Source organism: Manis javanica, chromosome 8 (assembly GCF_040802235.1).
Source record: "Manis javanica isolate MJ-LG chromosome 8, MJ_LKY, whole genome shotgun sequence".
In the NCBI taxonomy this organism is placed as follows: Eukaryota; Metazoa; Chordata; class Mammalia; order Pholidota; family Manidae; genus Manis; species Manis javanica.
In genome coordinates, this window is record NC_133163.1 from 73,482,193 (window position 1) to 73,508,133 (window position 25,941).

The 25,941-nt window shown below is 48.8% G+C and overlaps 1 protein-coding gene across 2 annotated transcripts; it reads right to left on the reverse strand.

Moving 5' to 3' along the window:
- Positions 1–3,657: 3,657 nt before the first annotated feature.
- On the reverse strand, positions 3,658–12,712 carry NFATC4 (nuclear factor of activated T cells 4). Of its 2 annotated transcripts, none has more exons than XR_012120590.1 (10): positions 12,435–12,712; positions 10,248–11,343; positions 8,671–8,833; positions 7,886–8,085; positions 7,400–7,572; positions 6,781–6,921; positions 5,819–5,874; positions 5,415–5,541; positions 4,205–5,261; positions 3,658–4,052 (listed from the first exon to the last, which is right to left on the reverse strand). XR_012120590.1 is itself a non-coding variant. In XM_037017537.2 (10 exons), exons 1-10 carry the CDS (start codon positions 12,532–12,534, stop codon positions 3,985–3,987), a joined length of 2,706 nt encoding a protein of 901 aa, XP_036873432.1. In that variant the 5' UTR covers positions 12,535–12,712; the 3' UTR covers positions 3,658–3,984. The 2 variants fall into 2 exon arrangements, 1 of the variants encoding a protein (XP_036873432.1); XM_037017537.2 differs by having other exon boundaries at positions 4,680–5,261.
- Positions 12,713–25,941: the final 13,229 nt, after the last annotated feature.

Consider the following 25,941-nt stretch of genomic DNA (forward strand, 5'->3'; position numbering starts at 1 on the left):
ATAGGAGAGCTCAACAAATTCTACAGATGAGGCAGCCAGGGCCTGGGACATGCTAGAGATCATACACATAGTTGATGGCTGAACCAGGACTGCCCCCCAAGACCTATCCTATCCCCGGCCCCCCACCCCAACCTTTTCTCATTGTGTTTAGATGGGCTAAGCAGTAGGTAGAGCCCAGACTCCTCTTGGATTGCAGACCCCTTCTTTCTGGTATTCCTACCACTATGTCTCCATATAGCTCTAAACCTTAAATCACACACACATACACATTCTCACACACTGGTAGACCCTTTCACCAAGTGAGCAAAAGACTGTTTTCCATACTTCCTAGCATGGCCTATTAAACTATCCCAAGTCTGATTCCTTCCCACCTGTTTGGTCTTACCTCATATGCTTCAACCCTTGGGCATGTCCCCTTCTCTCATGCCTATCTTGTTTACCAAAATAAGTCCCTCCTCCTTGAAGACCTAGATCAAAACCACCTGTTTTTGTCAAATGTTTTCTGACCTCTCCCTTGGCTTCAGTTCCCAGGGTTTCCATAGCAACATATCATTTCTGCCTCTCAGACAGCATTGATAGAACCACCTCCCTCCTATTTCTAGGCAAGAAAGTCTCCCCTACTAGTGACTAGATGGTCTGTTGCTCCAAGCAAGGCCCCAGTGTGATGCCCATGTCCCTTGTGCCCAGCACAGGGCTTCGCACAGAGCGAAGGTCCTGGAGGACTTTGCAGGGAGTTGGTTAAGTGAGCAGTCAGTCACTGAGAACACTAAACCCAGTCCCCAAAACAGCAGCCAAACCCCATGCCATTTCCACACTGGGAATTTCCAGGCAGTGCACTTGCCCCCTTCCTCTGTAGCCACCTTCACACCAGTGGTGGACTCCAAGGCATCACAGAACCCCTCTAAGAAACACCAAAATCCGACTGGAAAGCTACCCAGTGTGCCCTTCCCAGGCATCTTAGAGGCTGAGTTCAGGCAGAGAAGGAGACTCAATAGTTCTAGGGGCAGCTAATTCTGCACTAGACTTCAGGCTGCCCCTGAGGCCATCCTCAGATTATCTAAATAGCAAGACCCAGCCAGATAAGGGCAGAGAAGAGTTACATTAACAGGAATATGTGTGCCCTTCCCCCTCTCCTAAATACACTTTTCCAGGTGATACTTCACCCAGGGCAGCCCAGACAAGATCTGTGAAAAAAGGGCAGGGAGATTTTAGTGTAGGAAGAAGTGACACTTAATTGACAAATGACTCTAGTTGTCAAGCTTTCCTATGCTGAAGAATCATCTAGGGTTCCTCTTTAAAATGCAGATACCTGGATCTTACTCCCCACAAATATAACTGAGTAAGTCAAGGGTTGCCTAGGAATCTACATTAAAAACCAAAACAGAAAATAAACAAAAAACCCAAAACCAAAATAAAACTCCTTAGTGATTCAAATACAAGAAATCCTCAGACCACACTTTGGAGAAACCCTGGCCAAGAAAGTCTTTTCCGGCACCAGCTGAAGATCCAGCCTCAGGGAGCCAGATGTCTGTAGGGATCCTGGGAAAAAGCAATGACCCTGGGAGGTGGGCCCACACAAAAATTCCAATAGGAAGAAGGGTTAGGCCTGTAAAGTATGGGCCCAGAGGGCAGAACTAGGCCCTTGCAGAGCAGTGCCAGGGAGACTGATGTCAGCCCAAACTGAGGAAGACCTTTATGGCAAATCTATTGTTACCACTCCCACCTTAAAGCATACTGTCTAGTGGGAAACTCCCATCATACTGGGATAACTGAATTCCCTGGCATGGCCACAAGGCCTCTCAGAATCCAGCCCCTATTTCCCTCTCCAGTTTCTCCTCACAGTCATGCACTTTCAGAACTTCACCTGTCCTCCACCCAACCAAACAGAACCTCAAAGGGTGCCAAGCCCTCCATCCATTAGCCTTCCTGTTTGCCTCCCTCTTCCAGCATTGCCCATTCCGGTGCTCGCCTGACCTGCCCTTCCCCTATTCTTGGCCTGGTCAATTCCATCAAGCTTCACATTCTCATTCTAGGAGTCATGCCCTGAAGTTCTCTCTAACCCCCATAGCTGCACTGATTGCCCTGCTCTCTGCTCCTTCTGCACCCTGTATTAAAATTATTCTCTAAACCCCACCCAAAACCTGACACACTAACTGTACAAGAAATACCTACTGTTGAAATGTTGAATTTTTATGAGCTGTTTACTTACTGTTCCCCCGTGAGCCTAAGAAGTCCTCCAGGGCCCACTGGCTACTACTTAGTAGCTGCAGGATAAATGTCTGGCAATGAATGAATGGCAGTGCCCTGGCAGAAAATGAAACCATCTGCCTTGAGAGGCAGTGCGTGCCAATCACTACAGCTTTTCCTTCACAAAGGCTGACCCACCCCTTTCAGACATCTTGGGGGTGGAGCTGAGGAAAGCTGATGTTCTACATGCACTCTAGGGTCCCTCCTGATGGAGATTACAGGGTAATGACTGGCCCCTGCTGGAGGGTATCTTTAAAAAGCAGCCAAAGCCCAGTAAGCTAATCACCTGATGTCAGTTTGATTCACAGCAATTTGTGTTGAGGAAGGTAAGGAAATTCATTGCAAAGCCACTACCTGGAGGCTGGGGTTGCAGGGAGCATTGTGGTTCTCTGGTCTTCTGACCTAGAGCCAGCGTCTGAACACACAGGTACTTGCCAGGCCTGTTTGGATCCACTGGGCATAGAGAGACCCCACCACCTGTGAGGTGAGGTCAAGTGTCCCAAGTCCTAACTCCCCAAGTATCTTTTAGGTACCACCCCCTGCAACTGAGCCTAGCCGACTCAGGCAGGTGGTACTCAGAGCTTACAGTGTGTCAGGCTCCAGGTGAGCAGGGCAGACAAGGTCTGACTTTCTCCAACCCATAGGCTGTCAAGACAGGGGACAAACCAGGTTTCCAGCCCTGGCCTGTCAGTGGTGATATGTGGGTGCCTGCAGGACAGGCCAGGAGCTCATACAATGCCCTGGGCCAGGGCATGTGGCATCAGAACTGCTGGGGAGCTGCTTGGCTCCCAACAGTATACCTCTGAAGCACAGACCTTTCCAGAATGTCCTCACAGTTCCCAAGCATGGGAGGATCCAGAGCGGATGAACCCATGATGACCCTTCCTCACCTGCTGCCCTTCCCCAGGGAGGTGGGCCTAAGGGGCCTGAGCCTCGTGGGTCAGGGCATTTGAGTGTAGGCTGGGGCAGGAGTAATTAACCTACTATTGATTAGCTGGGCAACCTTGGGCAAACCCCTTTCCCCCTCTGAGCCTCAGATTCCTTCTATAAAATTAGGGAGAGGTCCTAGACTAATGTTTCGTGACCTTTGCTATGAATCAGAATCATCTGGGTGGCCACAAAAGTAAAGAAGTTAAAAATATACAGATCCCCAGGCCCCATCCCAAGGCTCCTAAAGGAATCTGAATCCCTGGGGAGGACAGTCCTACTCAAGACCTGGTTCCTAACCTCACCCCAGTTAGGGAGCCTCTGGAGCCCCTTCAAACCTTCTCCTGCTCCCTCTCCAGTGACAAATTCTTTAGGATGCAATGTTCCCAGCCACATTCTATCTCTTTCCAACCTCTAAGCCTCCTTGGGCCAGGGCTGGAGTAAGCGGCCTCATCACTCTCCAAAGAGTCCTGGAGCCTGAAGCACTAGCAAGTGAGCAGTTTATTTACCCATCAACCTGTCCCCAGGCTCCCAGCACCATGGCCTGGACACAATCTAGACACAGGCTTCACTCCAGTCAGTCCTGGCACTCAGACTCAGTCTCCACTCCATCCCGGCCCTCCAAGGCAGCATCAGGCCCTGGGAACCACACCTCAGCTAGGGGCAGGGAGCTAGGAGCAGGAAGGAGGAGGCAAAGCTGGGGAAAGAGGAACCAGATTGTCCCCAAGCTTCTGGAACCACCACACCAGGAGGAAGGAAAAGTGGGCAGTGCTGGGGGTGGGGGTGGGGGTAGGGTTGCCAGGTGATGGTTCAGGCAGGAGGCTCTTCTCCAGGAGGTGCAGGGAAGCCACTCAGGTCTCGGCCAATGATCTCACTCACTGCAAAGGAGGGGCGGTTGAGAGACTGGACTAGTGGCTGGTCCCCTCCTTTTCTAGAGATACCCCCGAATCCATTCCAGACAGGTCTCAAGCTAGGACGCCTCTAGGCTCTTCCTCCACTAGACCTCAGTTTCCCCAATGTGTCTTGATACCTGCTCCCAATCAAATCTTGCTCAACAACATCCATGTGGGCTCCCAGGCCCCCTTCCCAGCCCTTTCCTGCTGGCTTGGCCTGCAATGTCAGAGCATTCACTGTCAGCAGGGCAAGGGAAAACATGCTTGACTGGGACCTCAGGAAGTCACTGCCCCTTTCTGAAGCTCACTGTCTGAATCTGCAAATTGAAAGAGCTGATTGAATGACAGTCCGTCTAGCCCTGAGATGGTGGGATCTGGGGCAGAGGGCAGAGGCAAGAGAAGGGCTGGGGCAGGTACTCCACACACCCTTCAGAATTCAGTTAGCTGATTCAAGTGGCCACACACACCAAGAACTTGTCTCCTGAGACCCTCCACCTGGCCTCAAGGGACTAGGATGACCAGCCTCTGAGAAGTCAAGCTCTAACCCTCAGCAAACATGCAGAGCGATCTCGTGCATACACTCACACTCACAGCCCTTGGTCCCGCACCCACCTTCCTCCAGCGTGATACCCTGGATAGGGACACTGTCTCGGAAGCCGCTGCTGTAGCCACCCCTGGATTTCTCCTGCTCCGGAGCCCCCTCCCCAGGGCCATAGCTTGGCCCTACCTCATTGAATCCCTCAGCAGATGGGGCACGGACACCACTCTGGGAAGGAAAGGGACCTTCAAGAGGTGGGGATGAAGGCAGGGAAGGCCGGAAGGGGGCTGGAGGAGGGAATGGCAGCCCCAGGGGAAAAGGGGAGCCCTGTCCTCCATAGGGATCACTGGGGAAGGGCCGGGGAAGGAAGGAGACTGGAGGTGGGCGGGAACAACCTGTGGTACACCCAGTCTCAGGGAACAACCGCAGGCCAGATCTGTAGCATGGTGGGGGCCCTGTCTGGGGATACAGAGGGGATGTGCCATAGCTGAAGCCTTCTGTCAGGTAAGGAGTTTCATAACCAGGGTCATCATGGGGATAAGAGGGGTAAGGGGGCCGGGGTGGTGAGAAGTCCATGTCAGTGCCAAAGGGGGGACCCGATGCTGAAGGGAAGCCCCGGAGAGATGTGTCTGGCAGAGGCTCCTCCTTAAAGATCACTGGGTAGATGGGAAAGCAGGAGAACACACTGGTGAGAGGGCTGGCAGTCCCCCACTGCACAGCCTCTAGCCACCTTCCCATCCCAGGCTCCATCCATCCCTCTGCCCCTGCCCCAGCTCCCCATACCCTCTACAGGATGTTCTAGAGCATACCAGGCAGGAACTTGAAACTCTGGGTAGGGCTGCGCTTCCTCCGTCCGTTGGAAACATAAAAGTAGGCCTGGATGGGCCTAGACACCCGCTTGTTGCTGTACTCAGGGACAGTCAGGGTTAGTGTGACCTGGGGAAGAGCACGGGATGAGGCAGGGAGCCCTTGGAATCTAGGCTCAGCCAAGCCCTTCCAAGGACCCAAACTCCACCTCCTGGCTTTTTCCAATGATTGAGGAGCAAAGTTCATTCCCTAGAGATGAACCTGCTTCCAGAGTGGCCAGGCTGCCTCCTCCAGAAAAGAATAGGTAGCTTCTGGAGCCCATTTCCATGGTCAAGGGACACAGCTGAGAATTCCCAGACTTGTCCCATCCCCGCCCCCAGGGTTGGTGCCCTAGTGACGCTGGTACCTCATTGCTCTGCAACCGGTTCACTGTGGCCTCCTCCTCCCACTGCAGCTTTCCATCTGTACAGGAGGGACAGAGAGCTCCAGCCTAACCTCATGGTCACTGCCCCCTGCCCAGCCCCATCTCCCCTCCTGCTAGAGCCAAGGCCAGACTCAGAAGGCTTCTACAAGGCCTGGTTCACAGAGAAGCCCACTGCATGTTTACTGAGTCCTATGGAAGAGGCAGGGTTTAGAGCTGTTCCCAAGGTACAGAGCAGCAAATGGAGACAAAGAGAAATGGTAGGGCCAGCCCAGGGACCAGTGGGAGTTAGTGACAGAATGAACTCTTTAATTTTCCACCCAACCCCAAACATTCCTTCCCATGACAGTGCTGGGAGGAACTTCAAAAGTAGGTAATGGTCCTCGCTGGAAGGTAGGCAATGAGACCCCATGTCTCATGACTCAGAACCACTGAATCTGCTCTGACATAGTCCCAGGGTACTAATTTTGAGTATAGGAGCTGGGGCTTTTGGTGGGCAGGGATGGGGGAGGACAAAGGTCTCAGGTTAGTGGGAACACCTGGACCCCTCCATCTGCCCTTCTCCAACCCTGCAGCACCATCCTGAGGCACCTCATAGGCTCCTATAATCATAGCTGTGCTACCAGGCCCACAGCTCAAGAGAGGGGCTCAAGGCTGTGAAGATGTAGGTTACCTCCTCCCTCTTCCTCACATCTACATGGGGGTCAATTATCTCAAAGCTGACTCCTCTTTAATAAAACCAATATCTATTCCTTACATTTGTTTATCATCGCGAGCCTTTTAGATTGCTGTCATACTCAGCTCCCCATGAGAAGCAGACAGTACAATAGGAAGGGCAGGCTCTGTCCCATTTTACAGATAAGGACACTGAGACTCAAGTTGCTAGTCTGGTGACAGTGGCAGAGATCTTTTACCTGCCTGCCCTCCCTTTCCCAGTGGATACTCACCAGGGCCCCTCTCGATGAATACCACCTTGGAGTCTGGCAGGAAGTTGGAGCCAGTCAGCACAAGTTCCTCTCCTCCTCTCACAGAGCAAGCACTGGGGCTGTAGGCCTCCACCTGAGGCAGCTCCTGGGCTGAGCGCTGAGCTGCAAAGCAGTGCAGGAAAGAGGCCTGGCTGGGCTGAGTGTGGAGAGGACAGCCCCCTCTGCCCATGCCCTCAATGAAATAACTGCCACAGGGTCCTGGAGGAGCCCTCATCAGTGGCAGACGCACAAGTGAACCAATATACACCTGAGGTCACACAGACCATGTAAGGAGCGGCTCCTGAGCAGAAAGAGAGGTAAACAAGGGGGCCCAGAAAGTTACCCAGCAAGTGTACAGGACCACCCAGGGCAGCTGGAGGACAGGGCCACTCTGGTCTCCAGCTCAGAGACAGAGTCTGCAGCAAGGGCAAATTAGAATACTGCCCCCACCCCAACCATGACAGAAATAAGGATTGAGTCCTTTACAAGGTTACCCAGGAAAGACAGGGCACAGGACACTATGCAAAGGAGATGGGCAGACAGACAGACACAGACAAGAGAGTCACAAGAGACAGAGATGGTACAGGGCCTTTCTGCTCACAACACTCGATGGGCACAGATGCTGTCTGCACGGAGACGACCTTCCCGCTGCCCTGGGGCACATGGACCCGGAATACCAGCCGCACACGTGTGTTCTTGCGCCCAATGTCTGTCTCCCCCTTCCTCAGTTCAATGTCTGAATTCCGAAGCTTCAGGATTCCAGCACAGTCAATGCTGAAGGCAAAGAATGAAAGGCAAGCCCTCCCAGAATGGTGACTCTCCCTCAAGAGAGAAGCCCCACCCTCCATCCAAAGCCCTGAATGGCCTTCCCTGGGAGCCTAGGGGACTATTTTCTAACTACAGGAGGCGTCTCAAAAGAGCTCCCAGCTCCGAAACTCCTCTTCTAAATGGTGATAAGGCTTGAAACCAGCTCCTAGGGTTGATGTCTGGCTCTTCTGGGAAGAGGAAGAGTAGGCCTAGCCTAGGCCCCACAGAAAAGGTTGATCCTAAAACCTGAAGACTGAGGATAAGTGAAATGGGGACCTACTTGGCTGCCATGTTGTTCTCAGGAAGCAGAGTCATCTCCAACACCTTGGTGCCACTGACTACAGCCTCATAGCTGGCCGTGGCCACCATCTTGCCGGTGATACGGTGCACCTGATAGAAGGCATGGGGCCTCAGGTTCCTTTCATCTGCAGTGCCAATGAACATCTGTAGGGTCAGGGGCTTCTCACTGTAACCTAGGAGCTGGCAGAAGGAGAGAGGGGCCACCCAGCTGAAATCCCCAGTCTCATCCTCATCCATTCCTGGGTTTTCAGTCCACCTAGGGGTGAGGATGGTGAAAGATAAAGGATATCCTGGAAGGGTTTCCCAGGGGGAATTGGGCATCAGTTGTGGAGAAAATGTGGCCTGGAATTCAGTGTTATTCTTGGAATAAGGCCCAAACTGGGCTGGGTAAAGGGAAAAATCTTCCAAGAGAGACTGGCCCAACTCAATAGAGACACCCTAACTCCCAGTGAACTTTGGCCTCAGCCTAACCCCTCCCCTGCATCTGGCAAGCCACCAGAGTAGACATGAGGTTGATACCCCATGGGATGAGTGGGGGCAGGGGATGGTGGGAGGACAGAGGAGTACAAAGTGTATCTGGGTCCTTGAAGTGCACCCTTCCTCCCCCAACTCCAGCCCCTCCTCCAGGCTGCCTGCAGGGTCATTGCTGAGAGGGAGTGTGGGAAAGGGCAGTGCCATGGGTCTGCACAGCTGGAGCCCATCTGCAGGAATCTGCAACCATGGAGGAGAAAGGCTATTACAGACCTTCTGGCCTCTGCCCCTTACCTTGACTACAGGGTGACCACCAGGAGCAGCTTTGACAGCTCCGCGGCTACCCTCTGTCTCATAGTGGGCCCGGTGGTGGGCTCTAGGCTGCACCTCAATCCTCAGCTCCAGCTGCTCATACTGGCTGGGCAGAGGCCAGTCCAGTGGGGGTAGGGCAGAGGTCCTGAGTAGGAGAGAAGAGCACTGATCATCTGTAGCCTCACCCCAGTCAGGGTAACACTGGGTCCCAGCTCTGTGGGATATGGGGAGGAAGGGGTGTGGATGTGGGAGAAAGGAAATCACTGCAGAAATACAACAGTGCCGAAGCCCAGAAGTAAGGGGAGATAGGGGTGAGCTCCCTCAGACCCCCTTGAGATGAGGGGTGCAGAATATAACACCAGGCTTGAGACTCCCTTCTTCTCAGCTTTGAGTATAGGATTTGGGTGGCCGGGGTTCACCTGCATACAGAGTGAAGCCAGACCTAATCCAATCTCCCAGACCTGCATGGGAAGAGTCAAATAAATAAGCACCACCCATCCAGAAAAGGCCTCAGAGATTAATTCTTTTGTTTTTCAAATAAAGAAACTGAGGCCTAGAGAATAGAATACAGGAAGCCAAGCAAGCCAGCAACTGACAGAAGCCAGGTGACTGAACACTTCCCATTCCCAGACCAGCGCCTTTCCACTAGTTGGGGACAGGTTGGCTCCAGGGAGCTGGGGGTTACAGACAGGCAACTGTCCTGCATTGAGCTCTCAGGTTCCTGAGGCCTGAGGATCACAACTGACCATTGCCCCAACTGATGCCTGGCAATGTCTAGAGATATTTGGGTTGTCACAACTAGGGGAGACGGTGCTACAAGCACTTAGTGGATAGAGGCCCAGAATCTACTGAACACCCTCCATCACCCAACAGAGCCCCACACAACCATTATCCTGCTCAAAACATCAGTAGTGCTGAGGGTGAGAGAGCCTGCCCATGGGAACCCAGATGAATGGGTGTTAAGGTTTCTTTCTCCAGGAAACTTTTCTGAAAGGAGCCTAACATCCCAAAAATTTGGATTATTGAAATGGACAGAGTTCTTCAAGGGATAAGAGGTAGAAGAACTGCAAGAACTGCCTGTTTTAATACTAATTCTTTGACCTGTAAATATATGCTATTATATGCAAATTAGCAGCCATACTTCAAAGCCATACGTCAGACCCTAGAAATTAAGTTAGAGAAGGGGAACTTCCTGATACCCAGTGTAGGGCTGAAACCCAGCCAATACTCCATGCCCAGCTACTGCTAGCACAGACCTGGGGATGGAGGGTAGATACCCTAGAGGAACTCCTCTTTTATCAAACTGTGGGCGTGGTAGACTTTTTCTAACTGGTTCACAGGGAGTGATTGTCCTTTTGCAAATCATCTGTGTGTGTGTGTTTTGTTTGTTTTTTAATTCTCCCTAAAGCTGTGTAGATGACAGCAGCCAAGCTGGTTGCAGATTCTCTTTTGAAATTCCAAGGGCACACAACTAGGATCTTTCTTCAAACCCACCCCTTGACCCTCCTGCTCCAGCATGGAATGGCTGGAGACAATGTGGTGCCATGTACAGCCCTCACCTGAAGATGGGGCTGTGTCCCCCAATCCGGGCCTTGGACCAAGTAAGAGGGGAGGGCACAGCCAGGTAGTCCATGCCAGCCACTTCCTTCCGAGGACCCCCAGGGGGAGCCCCGGCCTCCTCTGCTCCAGAAGACAGTTTCCCATTGCAGGGGGTAGGTTCCTCAGACCGAGGCTGGGCCACTGCCTGCTCACTGGAAGTCCGCCGGGTCTTCTGGGGTATGCTCTCCGCAGGTGGGGCTCCCACGTAGTCAAAGGGACCAGGGGAGCCAGGATCCCGGGCAAGAGGCAATGGGGGTGGTGGAGGGGGCTCAGGCCCCTCCTCCCCGAGACTGCCACGGCGGGACAGAGCTGGGGAGGCCGAAGATGGGGTCCCTGAACTGGAATAACGCCGCTTGCCACATGGAGAGGCAGGCCGTGGGGAGGCAGGGGTGGGCCCAGGAGCACTGAGGAGTAGCCAGCTATCCTCTGGCCCCCGGCCTCCAGAGCTGGGACCATACAGGCTCCAGGGATCATCTGGGGTCCATGGCCTAGGAGAGGCCCGGGGTGACGGCAGTGGAGAGCCCAGGCCGAAGCGGGAGGCAGCCTCATTTAGCTCGGACTCCACCTCATCGCAGGCGGCATACAGAGCTGCCTCGTCGGAAGCGTCTGAAAAGAAGCTCCACGAGGACAGGCTGCTGCTGCCAGGGCTCGGGCTGAAGAAGGGGCCCCCTCCCTGGCCCCCTGCCTCTCGGTAGCCCCCAAAGCCTTCTGGTGGGGGGTAATCCCTGGGGGAGCCATCCCCCCAGACGTCCGGGCTGTCCTCCAGCGCGGCAGGCGGGTCCGGCGTGGGAGAGATGGAAGTGATGCGGATGCTGGGACACTCAAGAACACGGCTTCCCCCAGCCCCCCCGGAGCCCCCTCCTGGGGCCCCCAGCCTCACTGACCGGGCTGGCTGGCTCTCCCAAGTGCCAGGTGAGGGGGCTGGGCGGGGTGGTGGTGAGTGCATGCCAGGCCGAGGGGGTGGAGGCCGGGGAATGCCAATAGGGGCAGCGCCATAGGGAGAGGGCTCCCCCAGGGCCAGACGGCAGCATGGTGGGGCGTCCTCTGAGTCCAGTTCTGTCAAAATGGGAAGGGAGGAGGACAGAGAGAGATATACCACAGGAGATGGGAAGGGGAAGAAGCAGGTGAGATATCTAGGTGTCTTGAGTAGCCGGCTGCCCAGGTGCTGTATGCTACCCGCTCCTCAGCTACGAGGGGTCCCTGAGGTGCCCTTCAGAGCCACAAGGACAAAGTTAAGTTGGACCTCGGAAGGTGGAATAGGTAGATCCAGACATGTCAGGCCTTTTCCCATTCGCTGAACCTCATGCTCTGGGCCCCTGGCTCTGAAACCTGGGGTACCAGGCAGGGCGGGTCTTAAGGTGAGGGAGGCGGGTCGAGAGGGGCTGGAGCTGGGCCTGGAGGCGTGTTTAGGAAGGCGTTGCGCTGGGCTGGGGGCGACTCACACATGAACCCAATTAGCAGCGGTTCCCAAACCCCCAAATGGTGCTGGCAGGAGCCCCAGTTGCCATCGCAACGGTGGCCAGGAGAGAGGAGGGGCGCCGGGGCTGTGGTGACTAGGGGAGGTGCCTTCCTCCCTCGCTCCCCGCCATTTGGAGGCGGGGGTGCAGCAGAAGGGGTGCTGCGTGCCGGGCCCGGCGGGGAGAGGGGCGGAGCGGGGCGCGGGCAGCGCGAATTCCGTGCGAGCGGCGGCCGCCGCCCCCGGCTCAATCCCCGCCATCTGCCTCTCATTGCTGCCGACGGGGGAGGGGCTGGGCTTGAGAGAACCCCCAACCCCTGGCGTCGGGTCTGCGGGCCTCGGACTCTGTCCGCAGGGCGCAAGCTCCAGGGCCCGATCTCCCCTTCCCCTGGCGGCGCCCGGGGCTCTCGGAACCGCTCTTCCCGCCCGTCCCCCATCCCAGTGACAGTCGACCAGAGAGGCGGCGCGCAGCCAACTGCACCCCCACCCCCACCCCAGTCACAACCTAAAAAGGAGAAAGTGGTGCTCGGCCCCCAGCCTCACCTCCGCAGACCCCCGAGCCCCGTGACTCCCCTCAACCTCTGGCTCTCTCACCCCCCACCCCACGCTTGCTGCCCTAAAATCCCCAGACTCAAGATCCTTGGGCCCTTCCCTCGCTGACCCCAAGACCCCTTCCCAGCCCAGCACTAACCTTCCCCCGATCCCCCCGCGCCCAGCGGAGGGGCCTCCTTTTCCTCCCCGAACACCAGCTTAAATTCCAGCTCTTCATCCTCGCAGCTTGCTGCCCCCATGGATCCGGCCGGAGACCCCAGGTCCGGGTCTGGATGGGAGGGGGGTGCTCAGGAGGTTGCCGTTATCGTCACCCGTGGCTCTCTCCCTCCCCTTCTCTGAGACGCCCCCTCCTCCGCCGCGGCCTCCTCCCTCCGGACGCCCCCTCGTTATTATAAAAACTTTTCCAAACTTTTTTCCCCAAACTTCTTCAAAGCGCCCCCCCCCAACCTGTCCCTGATTGGCTGCCCGGGATGCTCCAGCCCCTCCTCCAGGAAAAAGATGAGAAAACCACGCGCCCTTCGTCCTCCTCCACCCTCCCTCCCTCCCTCTGTCCTCTCTCCAGCCCCTCCTCCTCAAAAAAAGAACAAAACTGAATTGGAAAACGGTCCCTCAAGCGTGGTAGGCCCATAATGATGCCTATTGGCCCGCAGTTGTGACAGTCATTTTCCACAGGGAGCACTACCACCACCACCCCAAGGTAGTCTTAAATTCTAAGGTTCTGGGTCCGAGCGCCTTAAAGGGGCCACATCCTGCACCCACAGTGTAAAAAGGCCAAGGAAAACCCTTTCTTCAGTTCTGAAGAGTTGTGCAGCCAGCAACTAGCAAGGAAGGACCACCTCTCCTGCCCTTCCCCTCCAAGCCCTGCGGCCAGGCGGGCTCTGAGATTCAGAGTGCCTCCGGGCAGCTCTGAAGAGTAAAGGTTATTCCTTCGAAGTTCCTCGCCTGAGGCCTCCCGGCCCGGGCCTTCTGCTCCCACCCTCTCTCCGCGCACAGCAAAGGTGAAAAACATTTAACGGTCTTGGGAAACTGTTCCAAGTTCAAAGGTCCCTGACGGGCGGTGATCCAGGCCGGACTTTACCGCTGCCCTTGTCCCAGCCTCCCAGAGGGACCATTAATTAACCACTACGGGAAGTCCGCTCCCTCCTCCCTTGAACTGTAGTCTGGAACCAATCTTTGATAGAGGGCATCCCGCTCCGCTCTCCAGAAAATCCCGGCCAGGTTTACTAAGGGCCTGGAGCCCGTACACCGGGTCGGCCCCAGGGTTGGACACCTGTCACCTGGGCGGGCGGAGGAAGGAAGACTCGTACTGGAATTTTTAGGAGGGAGGCATGGTGGGGGGCCCTGTGGCAGGAGGAGCTAAGTCGGAGATTCGTGACTCGGACCGCGGACCGGGGTGGGGGCGGGAGTACGGGTACTACTTCCTCCCACGCAGACCGTGTACTTCAAATCTCTAACAGGCCGCAGCGATCTTTAATCGGAATCCCTCCGGCCGAGGGCCGTGCTCCCAGCGGCGCGCCGCCCCGCACTTAAAGAGTTAAGCGACTGCCCTCTAGTCAGACGTTTACAAACACCCGGGAGCGGGTCGGGACCGCGCCCATTACTCTAATGAGAAACAGGCCTGGCGGGGCCGGAGCAGAGGGACGGGCTGGCCTGCGGGCCGGAGTTCGGCGGCGGCCCAGGCGGTTCACCTCCCCTCCGGTCCTCCCTCCGGCCCGCCCTGGGGACCCCCCCCCCACTAGCCTCCGGGGACCCCAGTGACGTGCGGATCTGCCCCGGCTCCGAGCCCTGGGCTGCGACGCAGGAGGGGCGGAGATAAGAGGCCGAGCCGGCGGGGAGAGAAGAATGTTCCGAGGCCAAGCGGGGAGGCGGCCTGGTTTGATTTTTCTTTCTTTTTTCCCCCTTTGGTTGGTCTCCTCAGGTTACATTTCCCTTCCAACTTCATCTCGGAAATGAAGGAGGGAGAGACACAAAGGAGGGAGAGACACAAAGGAGGGAGAGCGGGGAACACCCTGAGACGGCCACCAGCCTCCACCTTAGACTGGGCGGCAGAGGGAGATGGGAAAAAGAGGCAAGAAGGGTAGGGGAAGAGACCCCCACCCGGACCCGGCCGCTGCTCCCCGACAAGCAGCCCCCGCGCACCCCACCCCCATCCCGCAGCTCCAGCAGACGGGCACATTCTTTTCAAATGTCATGTTTCCTTTGATCCTGGGCAGCGTTTCTCCATGTGTCTGGCTCAGCTCCTGCCCATCCAGCCGCCTCCCCCTCTCATCCCCTTTTGTAAATTTTCCTGGAGAACCCTCCCCCTCCTCGTAGCATCTGGAAGGCCCCGAGGGCTGGCATTGGCGCACTTTACCCTGGCGACTTTGGCCTCGCCTCCCAGTGACTCAATTTCCCTTCTGCGGGCGTTGAGGGAAGGCGAGGAGCAGAGGGGAGGCTTATTGCGCGCAAATGTGTTACGAACGAGCCCAAAGACCGCTCAAAAAGTGCCTAGCTTCTGGGGGGAGTGGAGGAGAATCCTCTACTCAGAAAACCTTCGAATCTGTCTGGGCTGCAGCAGAGGGATGGAATTAATGACTTCTGCAATGTCCTGTCTGGAAAAAAGTGGGTAGTTACAGGTTTAGGTTGCCCTAAACTTTTGTCTCCTGATGACCACAAAGACCCAGCCGCCCTGCCTCCCTCAGTTCCAGGTTTCTCGACCGCCCCGCCTTTGTCCTCGCTTCGCTGCCCCCTAGCGCGCACACCTGAACACAACTAGGCTTTCTCACCTAGTATTTTGCACTTTCATAAGCAGAATTCAATGGCCTTGGAGGTGGAGGGTTTTTTTTTTTTAATTACACAACATTCTCCTCAACGATTCGAGGCACACAAAAATATATAGTGAACCTTAATAGTCCGCTATTTTGTATACATTTACTAATGTAAATGTGTACACACACCTGCTCTTCTCATGTAAGTAAGACCATGCTACAAGAATTTCTTGATTTGCTTCCCCCGCAGTTAACAAATGGCTTGGAGATCTTTTTCCCCAGACACAAGGGACAAGAGGGGGACTGGGAAGAGTGAAACAGGGAAAGAGGGAAAAACCCATCCAATGTTGTGGGACTGAAATGGTTACCCCTCTGAGCAACTAGAACACTGTCCCACTGTGGACTTTCTGTGGAACCATGTAGAATGTGATTCAAGAGACAGAAAGGGGAACGTTTATCCACCTTCAATGGCCCAAAGTCGCTCCTTGAGTGTTAAATCCCTCACTTTTCTAGGTTTACACACATCTCAGTAAATGATAGGTGTCCCACAAGGCTGCAGCAAGAAGTCCCTGGGCAAAAGGCAAAAGACAGCTGTAGCTGGGAGCATGTACTGTCAGCTGGCACCTGCAAGAAGGTGGTTGCCACAGTAACAGCTGGGATAAACAGGTAGATGGAGAGTATAATAATATGTGGCAGATAATGTGTCCTGTACACAAGATCATTCAATCATTCAAACATAAAATATATATTGAGGAACTTTTTTGTTCAGAGGTAGTTCTAGACATTGGGTACCTGTATTTATAAACCAAGCCCCCAAGAATTGCCACTTCTCAGAGTCTGGATACATATTTCATATTTGGCATTTCCCTCTTTCTTGCCCCCAAACAGAGAATTTTCAGGTATACTTATGTAATATTCATCTACCTATCCTTCCTTTCCAGTCCCTGCATTGCCATCCCAGTTTAGACCTTGATTTTTTTTAGACTTTCAATATCAGTGGCGTTTCTTACATATTTGACAAGTGAAGCATATCACTTTTAAAGCCCTTCTCATTATAACAAAAAATTATTTTCAGTATTAACCATGATCTGAAGCATTATGCCAGAAAAGAATTGCAGACAGTAAAAGTTTTCTTTTATTGATCTTATATGCTCATATGCATAATAACGTTGTAGGAATTCATTTTAACATCACAACTTCTGCTCCAGGTCTTATTTTTGCAAATTTGTCAGTGACTTTGCCAAAATTCATCTTCATGTATAGACTGTATAGCCAGATTTGTTAATCTGTATCACTCATAGTTGACCAAACAAAACTTCTTAATAATTTTTAATTTTTATTGATATATAATCCATATACCATAAAATTCATTCTTTTAAAGTGTACAACTCAGTGGGTTTTAGTCTATTCACAAAGTTGTGCAATGACCACCTTCATTGCCCAGAAAAGAAATCCCATACCTGTTAGTAGTCACTTCCCATTCATCCCATCCCAACCCCTGAGAACCACTAATCCACTTTCTGTCTCTACACATTTGCCTATTCTAGACATTTCATGTAAATGGAATCATGTAATATGTCACCTTTGTGTCTGGCTTCTTTCACTTAATATTATTTTTTCAAGGTTCATCCATGTTGTATGTTTCAGTGCTTTAATTCCTTTTTATGGCTAAATAACAGTTTTGAGTATTTTCTTCACACAAAGCAGCATATATAAATAGAAAAAACTCTTTAAAAGGATGAGATTGTAAGACAGGCACAGTCGCAGGGGGGTCATCAAGTGAGAAATTGGGGATCAACAGTGGTGAGGCTTAGAACCTCACCCCCCCCTGTTTTGAGAGAAATCTTCGGCATCTGTGGATGTTTTAATGCCCTTGTCTAGCTTGGATTAACACATAGTCTACAGGCACACACCTGATCATCTACATTTGCTCTCTTACAACACTAAACTATGTTTTCTACCTTTATCTTGCATCTACCTACCACTTCAGCATTTTATTAAAAATAAAAATAATAATAATAAAGGGAGAAATGTGGGATCCACCTACAAATCAAGTATAAAAATCAAACGAATATTCATATTTGACCTGATTGTTTATAGTTAATAATGCGTGATCAAAACTGGAAGTTTCTGTGATGACTGCCCTTGTACTGTTCACCATCTAAGAACTTATTCACTATGTGAGAATTTGTTCACCATGTAAGAACTTGTTCGTTATGCTTCAGAAGATCAGAGACTGACGAGAATTAGACTTGGGGTGGATTAATGATTGTGCATTGAGCATTGACTCCCCTATACAGAATTTTATTGCTGTTAACCATTTGATCAATAAATATGAGAGATGCCCTCTCAAAAAATAAAAAAAAATTAAAAATAAAAAAAGAACACATTTGCAAAAAATTAAATAAATAAATAAATAAAAGGATGAGATTGGCAAGATTCATAAAAATCCCATTTCACAATAAATTCCAAAAATTGCAATATATCTTTGTTTCTCCAGGATTGAAGCTAACAGCTTTCAGGTGTCTCCTTCACTGAAAAATTTTAAACACAGACACTTCAAGTTTTTACATAATGTATTGATTTCTATTACTGTATAACAAATAACTCCCAAAACTTCATGGCTTCAAACCACAATGATCATTTATTATTTCTCATGGTTTCTATGAATAAGAAATTCAAGGTGAGGAAGGTTCCTATCTGTTCCACAATGTCTGGTGGGGCACTTGCAGGCTGGGAACTCCCATAACAAGAGAACTATCAGTTTTATTCATGTAGTACCTGTCTTTCCTAGTTACATGTCTAGCAGGTATGTTGACTGTTGGCTGGGACTTACAGCTACGGATCAGCTCTACCACATACATGTGACTGCTCCATGTGACTTGGGCTTCCTTACAACATAGCGAGCATTGAGAGAAAGAGACCTCCAGACATAAACTATACAGCCTTTTTATGGTTGTAGAGATAGTGGTCTGACTTCCTACAAGCCTGCCTTAGAGATCACACGCTGGTTTCCTGGGCTGGTTACTGTAGATAAGGGGTTGGTTTCCTGGACTAGTTGCCGCAGATTGTGGGTCAGAGTTCTATTTTTATATATGATCTAGCCACTGTCCATTTGCATATTCAGTCTCTCCCATTTAGCAAACATCTACTATGTGCTACACACCATGCTGAGCTCTGCAATGCAGGGGTTCATAGAAGATGGTTGCTGACTGTGGAGCTGTGAAGAGATGGTATTTAAATAACTAGATGCATCTGTTAGAATTAGACTTGGCTGTGTACGACATAAAAACCTGAAATATCAGTGACTTAAATAAAATAGACGTTTATTTCTTTCTCATATAAACGCTCTGCAGGTAGGCACACAAGGCCTAGTATGGCAGCTCCACAACTACCAGATTCCAAAGCCCCTTCCAGCTTGGTGCTCTATCATCCCTAGCATTCCATTTCATGGAAGGTGGCTGCTCAAAGTCCAGCCATCACATCCATATTTAAACCAACAAGAAAAAGAAAAGCAGAAGAATACATACCCTCTCCCTCCCCACACCCGTATTTATTTCCAAGTGACCAGAATTTAGTCATATGGCCACCCCTAGCTGTAAGGGATGCTGGGAAATGTATTTATTCCAAGTGGACATATGACTAGCTAAAAATGTCAGTTTCTAAGGAAGATGGGGAGAAAGGCTAAGAGGGTCAATTAACAGCCTCTGGGATTTGGGGATTATCCATAAATTCCAATTACTCGTATTGTCTCTTCTCTAATATAGGATAGTCTTGACTTACCACAATTGTTCTCATATATTACACAGAACAAATTAAGAAGAAACAAATTTATGAGATTCATGGTTATCCTATTTTAGGGATACCAACCACAATGTTGTCTACAGCAGTTATTCAGAGTCCTCACAAAATCTAACTAGGAACACTTTTCTCTTAGGTCTCATCAAGAGCTATGCTTCTCCTGAACCATTTGGCAAAGGGCAAAAACATAGAGACATTTTAAGTGGCAGATGCCAAGCTTTCTGCATGTTAGGCTGTTATAATATATGTTGTACACCATCATCACAATTAATTTGGTCCATAAATTCATGACCACATACATTAAATTTTATGATCACATAAAATTCCCCAGATTTTGTCTTAAAAAATTCCTGCAGCTCCTTCTGGGTAGCATTCCTATTTGTTTTGACATGTTATTGCTTCTCACTCGCTGGTTCATCCTAGTCAGAAGATGAGCACAAGGAAGTGAGGTATAGGAGGTGGGGCACAGCAAAGCAGAGACTTACTCACCCCTCTGCAAGTACACAGTGGAAAATGTTTCAAAGGAGGCTGTAAGGTTTGGGTATTCCCAAAACTTGCAGTTCTTTTCTTGTGTCCATATTTGGATTGTCGAGGCCCTCATCTTTTTCAGATCATTACTCTTACTTTTCCTCAAGAATCCTGGTGAAGTTGTAAACTTATCTGTAACTCAACAGCACACAAGATCAGCTTCAGCATTCAGTTTATCTGACATCTACAGAGAGAAAGATGCATGCAATAGTGCTATATTTTCTTATGGGCTTTGAGGTGGGTATTCCATATTCTAAGATTTTTGTTCTCCCACCTGGCTATCCAGTACCAGTGGAAGCAAAAATCCGGCCCTAAAATTCCACATTCTTCAAAACCTTTAACTTGTTCTATAGGAACTGCTGCCTGGTACTCAGAACCTCATCTAGCTTGCTTGCTAGAGTTTAAAAGGAGTCTCATTTCTTTTTGCTCAATCTTTACTCCATATCTAATTCCATATGTACCATGTGTTCTCTGAGGTTTTGCTGTATACAGTCTTCCCTACAGGTTACTGAACTGGCTTATTGAGCAATCATTTCATTCACCATCAGGGAGATACCATATTGAGGTTAAGTGCTCTTTGTATTTTGACCTGGTGACTAATATGTCATACTGTTTATTCAATACCAGAATACATGGTTCTAAGAAACAAGATCTGGTAGACAGAATAATGGCCCCCAATTATTATGTAAAAGTCTGAGAACTTTCAGCAGTCTCACAATACTGAGAAAACAAAAATAGGAGTTCAAGACCTGTCAAGGAGGACCCTGATAAACGCACCAGAATTTCAGTTAGGGCTCCTGTAGAAATACCCTGGGACTAAAGCCGTATCATTCAGAGTTCAATCAGAAGACAGAAATCGCAGAGAATTTGAACCAAGAAAGTTTAGTATAAAATACCAACTGTAATAGGGTATTAAAGTACTAAGCAATTGGCTACCAGGAAGAAATGAGAACTCTAAAGAATATAGGAATAACAGGAGAAAGAGCCACTACCCCTATGGTTGAAATAGAATGTACACTCACCCTGCCCAAACTCCCTCCCAGGACTGAGATCCAGATCTAACTTAAGTGGAATTAGCCAGGCTCACTAGCTTGAGGAAGAGTCATGGAATTGCTGCACCTCAGAACTTCTGCAAAATTGCCCAAGAATGTGCCAGGGAAAGTCATTTATGAGGTACCTCATCAGTTGCAATTCACTAAGAAGTCACCCAAGGAGGTGCCAGGCAAAGCTTCTGGCTGCTGGGCTCTGCTGACCGTCTTACCCGGTAGGAACCTGCACGGAAAAAGTTGTACATGCCCCTGGAGCCTGGCCAAAGGCACAGGAGAACCAAAAGACCTCTTCCTGCTTCAGTGTTCCTCCAGCACCCTCTGCTGACAATGCTTAACATGGTGCCAGCTGGCAAAAGAGAAATATTTACAGAATCCAGCTCCAGTATTGTAAAACAGGAAGTGAAGGGTGGGTTTGGAGCTGAGAGTTAATTGATAATTGTCACAAAGGACAATCTGGAAATAGACCAGCCCACACTAAGACTGAAACTCAGCTTCAAATCCATGTAACCCCATATTGTGTTAAATTGATTTTCCCCAATTCTAAGTGCCTGCCTGAAACAAAGTGAATTATCTCTGAAAAAACCTAATATAATCCAGAGATGTAAACTATCTCTACGATTTTTCATATGAAATATTTGTCATTCAATCAAAAGTTATCAAGCATACCAGGAGATATTATCAAATGACTGAAAATCAGGAGAAAAAAATACTCAATAGAAGCAGACCTATAGCTGACCTAGATATTGGAGTTATAAGACATGGACTTTGAAATAACTGCAATTAATATGTTTGAGAAAATAGATGATAAGATGGAGAATTTCATCAGAGAAATGAAATCTATAAAAATAATCAACTGTAAAATCTAGAGCTGACAAAAATCCAAAAAATGATACTGTCTCTATTACCCACTTCTTATAGGAGCTGATCCATGCCCAAGCCCCACTTAATTTTTCCCACTTAGAAAACTGCTTTATTTAATAATCTTTTGAGTGTCTATTATGTGCCAGGCACTGTAATATATGCATCATATACTGCTATCCATCCACTGACCTTAAGTAGATAGTAGTTTCCCCATTTTGTATTTAAGTAAATTGACAGAGGTTAAGGAATTCTCCCAAACAACTCTGAAATGATACAGCTGAAATCCTACCCCAGGTCTATCAATCTGACTCAAAATCTGTGTCCTTTCCACTACACTCTCTCTCTCCTCCCTACTTGTGTGAGCAGATAGAAACTACTTTCCTTCCTATCTCTTCAACATAACTTATTATCTTCACCTGTTTCCTATCTGTTCTTTCCTGTTCATAAAAAGACATCCTTGCACAAGAACAGACCCATAGACCAATGGAACAGACTAGAGAGCCCTGATATAATCCCAACCATATATGGGCAATTAATATATGATAAAGGAGCCAGTGGGGAAATGACAGCCTCTTCAACAGCTGGTGTTGGCAAACTGAACAGCTACATGCAAGAGAATGAACTGGATTATTGTCTAACCCTATACACAAAAGTGAACTCGAAATGGATCCAAGACCTGAATGTAAGTCATGAAACCATAAAACTCTTAGAAGAAAAATAGGCAAAAATCTCTTGAATATAAACATAAGCAACCTTTTCCTGAACACATCTCCTTGGGCAAGGGAAACAAAATAAAAAATGAACAAATGGGACTAGATCATGCTAAAAAGCTTCTGTACAGCAAAGGACACTATCAGCAGAACAAAAAGGCATCCTACAGTATGGGAGAATATATTTGTAAATGACATACCTGACATCCAAAATATATAAAAAACTCATACACCTCAACACCCAAAAAGCAAATAACCCTATTAAAAAGTGGGCAGAGGATATGAACAGACAATTCTCCAAAGAAGAAATTCAGATGGCCAACAGGCACATGAAAAGATGTTCCACATCGCTAATTATCAGGGAAATGCAAATAAAAACCACATGAGATATCACCTCATGCCAGTTAGAATGGCCAACATAGAAAAGAACAGGAACAACAAATGCTGGTGAAGCTGCGGAGAAAGGGGAACCTTCCTACACTGCTGGTGGGAATGTAAATTAGTTCAACCATTGTGGAAAGCAGTATGGAGGTTCTTTAAAAAATTAAAAATAGAAATACCAGTTGACCCAGGAATTCCACTCCTAGGAATTTACCCTAAGGAAGCAGTTTCCCAGTCTCAAAAAGACATATGCACCCTTATGTTTATCGCAGCACTATTTACAATAGCCAAGAAATGGAAGCAACCTAAGTGTCTATCAGTAGATGAATGGATAAAGAAGATGTGGTACATATACACAATGGAATTCAGCCATAAGAAGAAAACAAATCCTACCATTTGCAACAACATGGATGGAGCTATAGGATATTATGCTCAGTGAAATAAGCCAGGTGGAGAAAGACAAGTACCAAATGATTTCACTCATCTGTGGAGCATAAGAACAAAGCAAAAATTGATGGAACAAAACAGCAGCAGACTCACAAAACCCAAGAATGGACTAACAGTTACCAAAGGGAAAGGGACTAGGGGTGGTGGGTGGGAAGGGAAGGGAAGGAGAAGGGGAATAATGGGCATTACAATTAGCACTCATAATGTAGTGGGGGCCACAAAGAAGATAGTATAGCACAGAGAAGACAAGTAGTGACTCTATAGCATCTTACTACACTGATGGACAATGACTGTAATGGGGTATGTGATGGGGACTTGATAATGGGGGGAATCTAGTAACCACAATGTTGCTCATGTAATTGTATATTAATAATACCAAAAAAAAAAGACATCCTTACCTCTGTGCAAGGCTAATCCTTCTACCTATGCCCTTGAAATTCATTGTTACCTACTACTTGGGATCCTCACTCCCTCTCTTAGGCCTGTGACTCTTCCCCTCTACAGCCTCCTTCTTCTCCAACAGCTTCAAGTCATTCCTTGTAAAAAAAAAAAAAAAAAAAGAAGAAGAAGAAAAAGAAAAGAAAAAGAAAATTTTTTTTTCTGATCCTTCTTGCTTAATGTCCACTCCTCTCTTCCTCCCTTCACTACCAAACTTCTCAACAGTAATCTATGATCTCTGTTTCTACTTCCTCAGATCCTACACACTCATTAACTCACTCAAAACACAAAAACTCCTCTCCCAAAAGTCACCAAAGTCCTCTCACTGCCAAAACCCCACAGGCTGTGTGAGTCCTCACCCTGTTTATCATCTCTATAGATGCCTCTGGTCTGCTCAGTACATCTCTAAGTTCGGCCACAGCTGTGGTGGACAGTTCTGTGTGAAGTCAGACTCACCCTGCATGGCCAGCATCCCAGCAAGATCCCTTACATTATATAAGTCTTGTTATGAAGACTGCCAAGTCCAGCATCTGTAGTGTGGGCCTACAGGTTTGAGACCTGCAAAAGCTGATGGTGGACTTCCAGTCCAAAGGCCAGCAGACTGGAGACCCGGGAGAATGGACAGTACAGAGGAAGTCCCAAGGTAGTCTGCTGAATAACTTCCTCAACTGATTGGATGACGCAGTAGAGTGAGAAAGAGTCAGAGGCCTAAGAGGGAGTGAGGACCCCAAGTAGTGGGTAACGATGAATTTCAAGGGCACAAGTTAGAAGGATTAGCCTTGCACAGAGGTAAGGACATCTTTTTACGAACAGAAAAGAACAAGGCAGCTTTTCTCAAAGTCCACTGATTTAAATGTCAATCTCATCCAAAAATACCCTCCATGCTGACACACAAAATTAACCATTACAATCTTTCTCCTACACAATGGGAGCTTGCCCACCACCCCTCTCCTTGCCCACTGATGCAAACACAGCCAGGAAATACAGGGGATTTAGCACCTAAGGTGCAATCTTCAACCAATGGGCACAGACATGAGCAGATGAATATTGCAACCTCCCATCTTTCACGTGGACAAATCTGGAGGCATTCTCTAAATTTGGAGGTTCTACTAAATAGAGCTTCCATTACCTGCAACCACAATCTCAATAAAATTCTGTTCTGTTTGCTTTTCTTCCTTCCCTGTCTCTCTTGGTTCCTTCAACCCTGCTTCTTGGATCACTCCCAAAAAAACTAGCTGCACCTAAATCCATGCTCAGGATCTTTTCTTATGGAACCCCAAATTTAGATGCTTTCTCAGTAGCAGCTGACTGATTATTCTCTCCTATTCTGCTCCTGCCTCTCTGGCCTGTCTTTCTCATGGGTTTCTCTTCTGTTGGCCTGACCTTAAACGATACAGAGTCCTCTGTCTTCAGCCTTCTTCCTTTCTCTCTTTATAGACTCTCCTGGTTGACGCTATTCATTTGCTCCTAGTGCTGGGGATTCTCACTGCTCCAGCTCCCTGCTGACTTGAGGTCCCTGGAGGCTAAATCACCAAGCTCTCACACCAAATTGCTCATATCCAAACATAATCCATTCCCACACAATTTGTGTCCCTTCTATGTTCCACATATCAACTCATGGCATTAGTGTTCTCTCAACATCCCAGAACAGAAATTTCAAATGCCCCCTCTCTCTCATCCCATAGATCCTTTTATTAATACCTCAGGAAAACTTCCAGACTGGGTTCTCTCCTCTCCAATCCCCATTGTCACTAACTCCATAAAGGTCCTCAACATCTCTCTCTTGACTTATTCTAACTGTGGTCTCCTATTTTCTCTGCCTCCAGATCTCCCCAACTCAATCCATGCTCCAAGCAACCACTGATTGCAACCACAGATGTGATTAAGCTGCAACCCATATCCAACCCTTTCCACAGCTTCCAATATTAAAGCAAACAAAAACCCTCTAAACCTTTGGCAAAGAGGAACTTGGAAAAACACATCTTCAGGTGAGAACAGTGGTCATTTAAACATCCTTGATGCTCATTTGGGTTAATTCTCCACTTCCACACCAAAACTGCAGGTGTGGAGGTCATGCTCTTCTACCCAAAATCTGATCTAAGCTACAGAAATTCCATCTCTGTAGTTCCCTTATCAAAAGTGATTCAATCTGACACTTACAAAATGAATTTTATTAAAAACTAAGGTAAAATGTCAAAGAAAATCTAAGAATCAAACAGGCACACACACACACCATAATCAAGGATGTCTGAACCCTTAAAAATTGACTAGATCTATTTTAAAACAAAACATTTTATTCAGTATAGCACTGGAAGTCCTAGCCATGGTAATCAGATAAGAAAAAGAAATCAAAGGCATCCAAGTTGGTAAGGAAGAAATAAAACTGTCACTATCTGCAGATGACATGATACTATATATAGAAAACCCTGAAGATTCCACAAAAAAACTATTAAAACTAATAAGTGGATTCAGCAGAGGTGCAAGATAAAAAATCACTATACAGATATTGTTGCATTCCTATATACTAACAATGAACTAGCAGAAAGAGAAATCAAGAAAAACAATTCCCTTTACAATTGCATCAAAAAGAATAAAATACCTAAGAATAAACCTAACCAAGGAGGTGAAAGATCTGTACCCAGAAAACTATAAGACACTGATGAAAGAAATTGAAGAAGACACAA

Bases quoted from the DNA above. Each gene is read 5' to 3' on its own strand.
- NFATC4 (XM_037017537.2), bottom strand. From the start codon at position 12,534: ATGGGGGCAGCAAGCTGCGAGGATGAAGAGCTGGAATTTAAGCTGGTG. The intron at 8,834-10,247 runs GTGAGGGCTGTA...TCTCCTACTCAG, and splicing joins GGACACAGCCCCATCTTCAG to GACCTCTGCCCTACCCCCAC. The intron at 6,922-7,399 runs GTGAGCAGAAAG...ACTGCTTTGCAG, and splicing joins ATCTGTGCCCATCGAGTGTT to CTCAGCGCTCAGCCCAGGAG.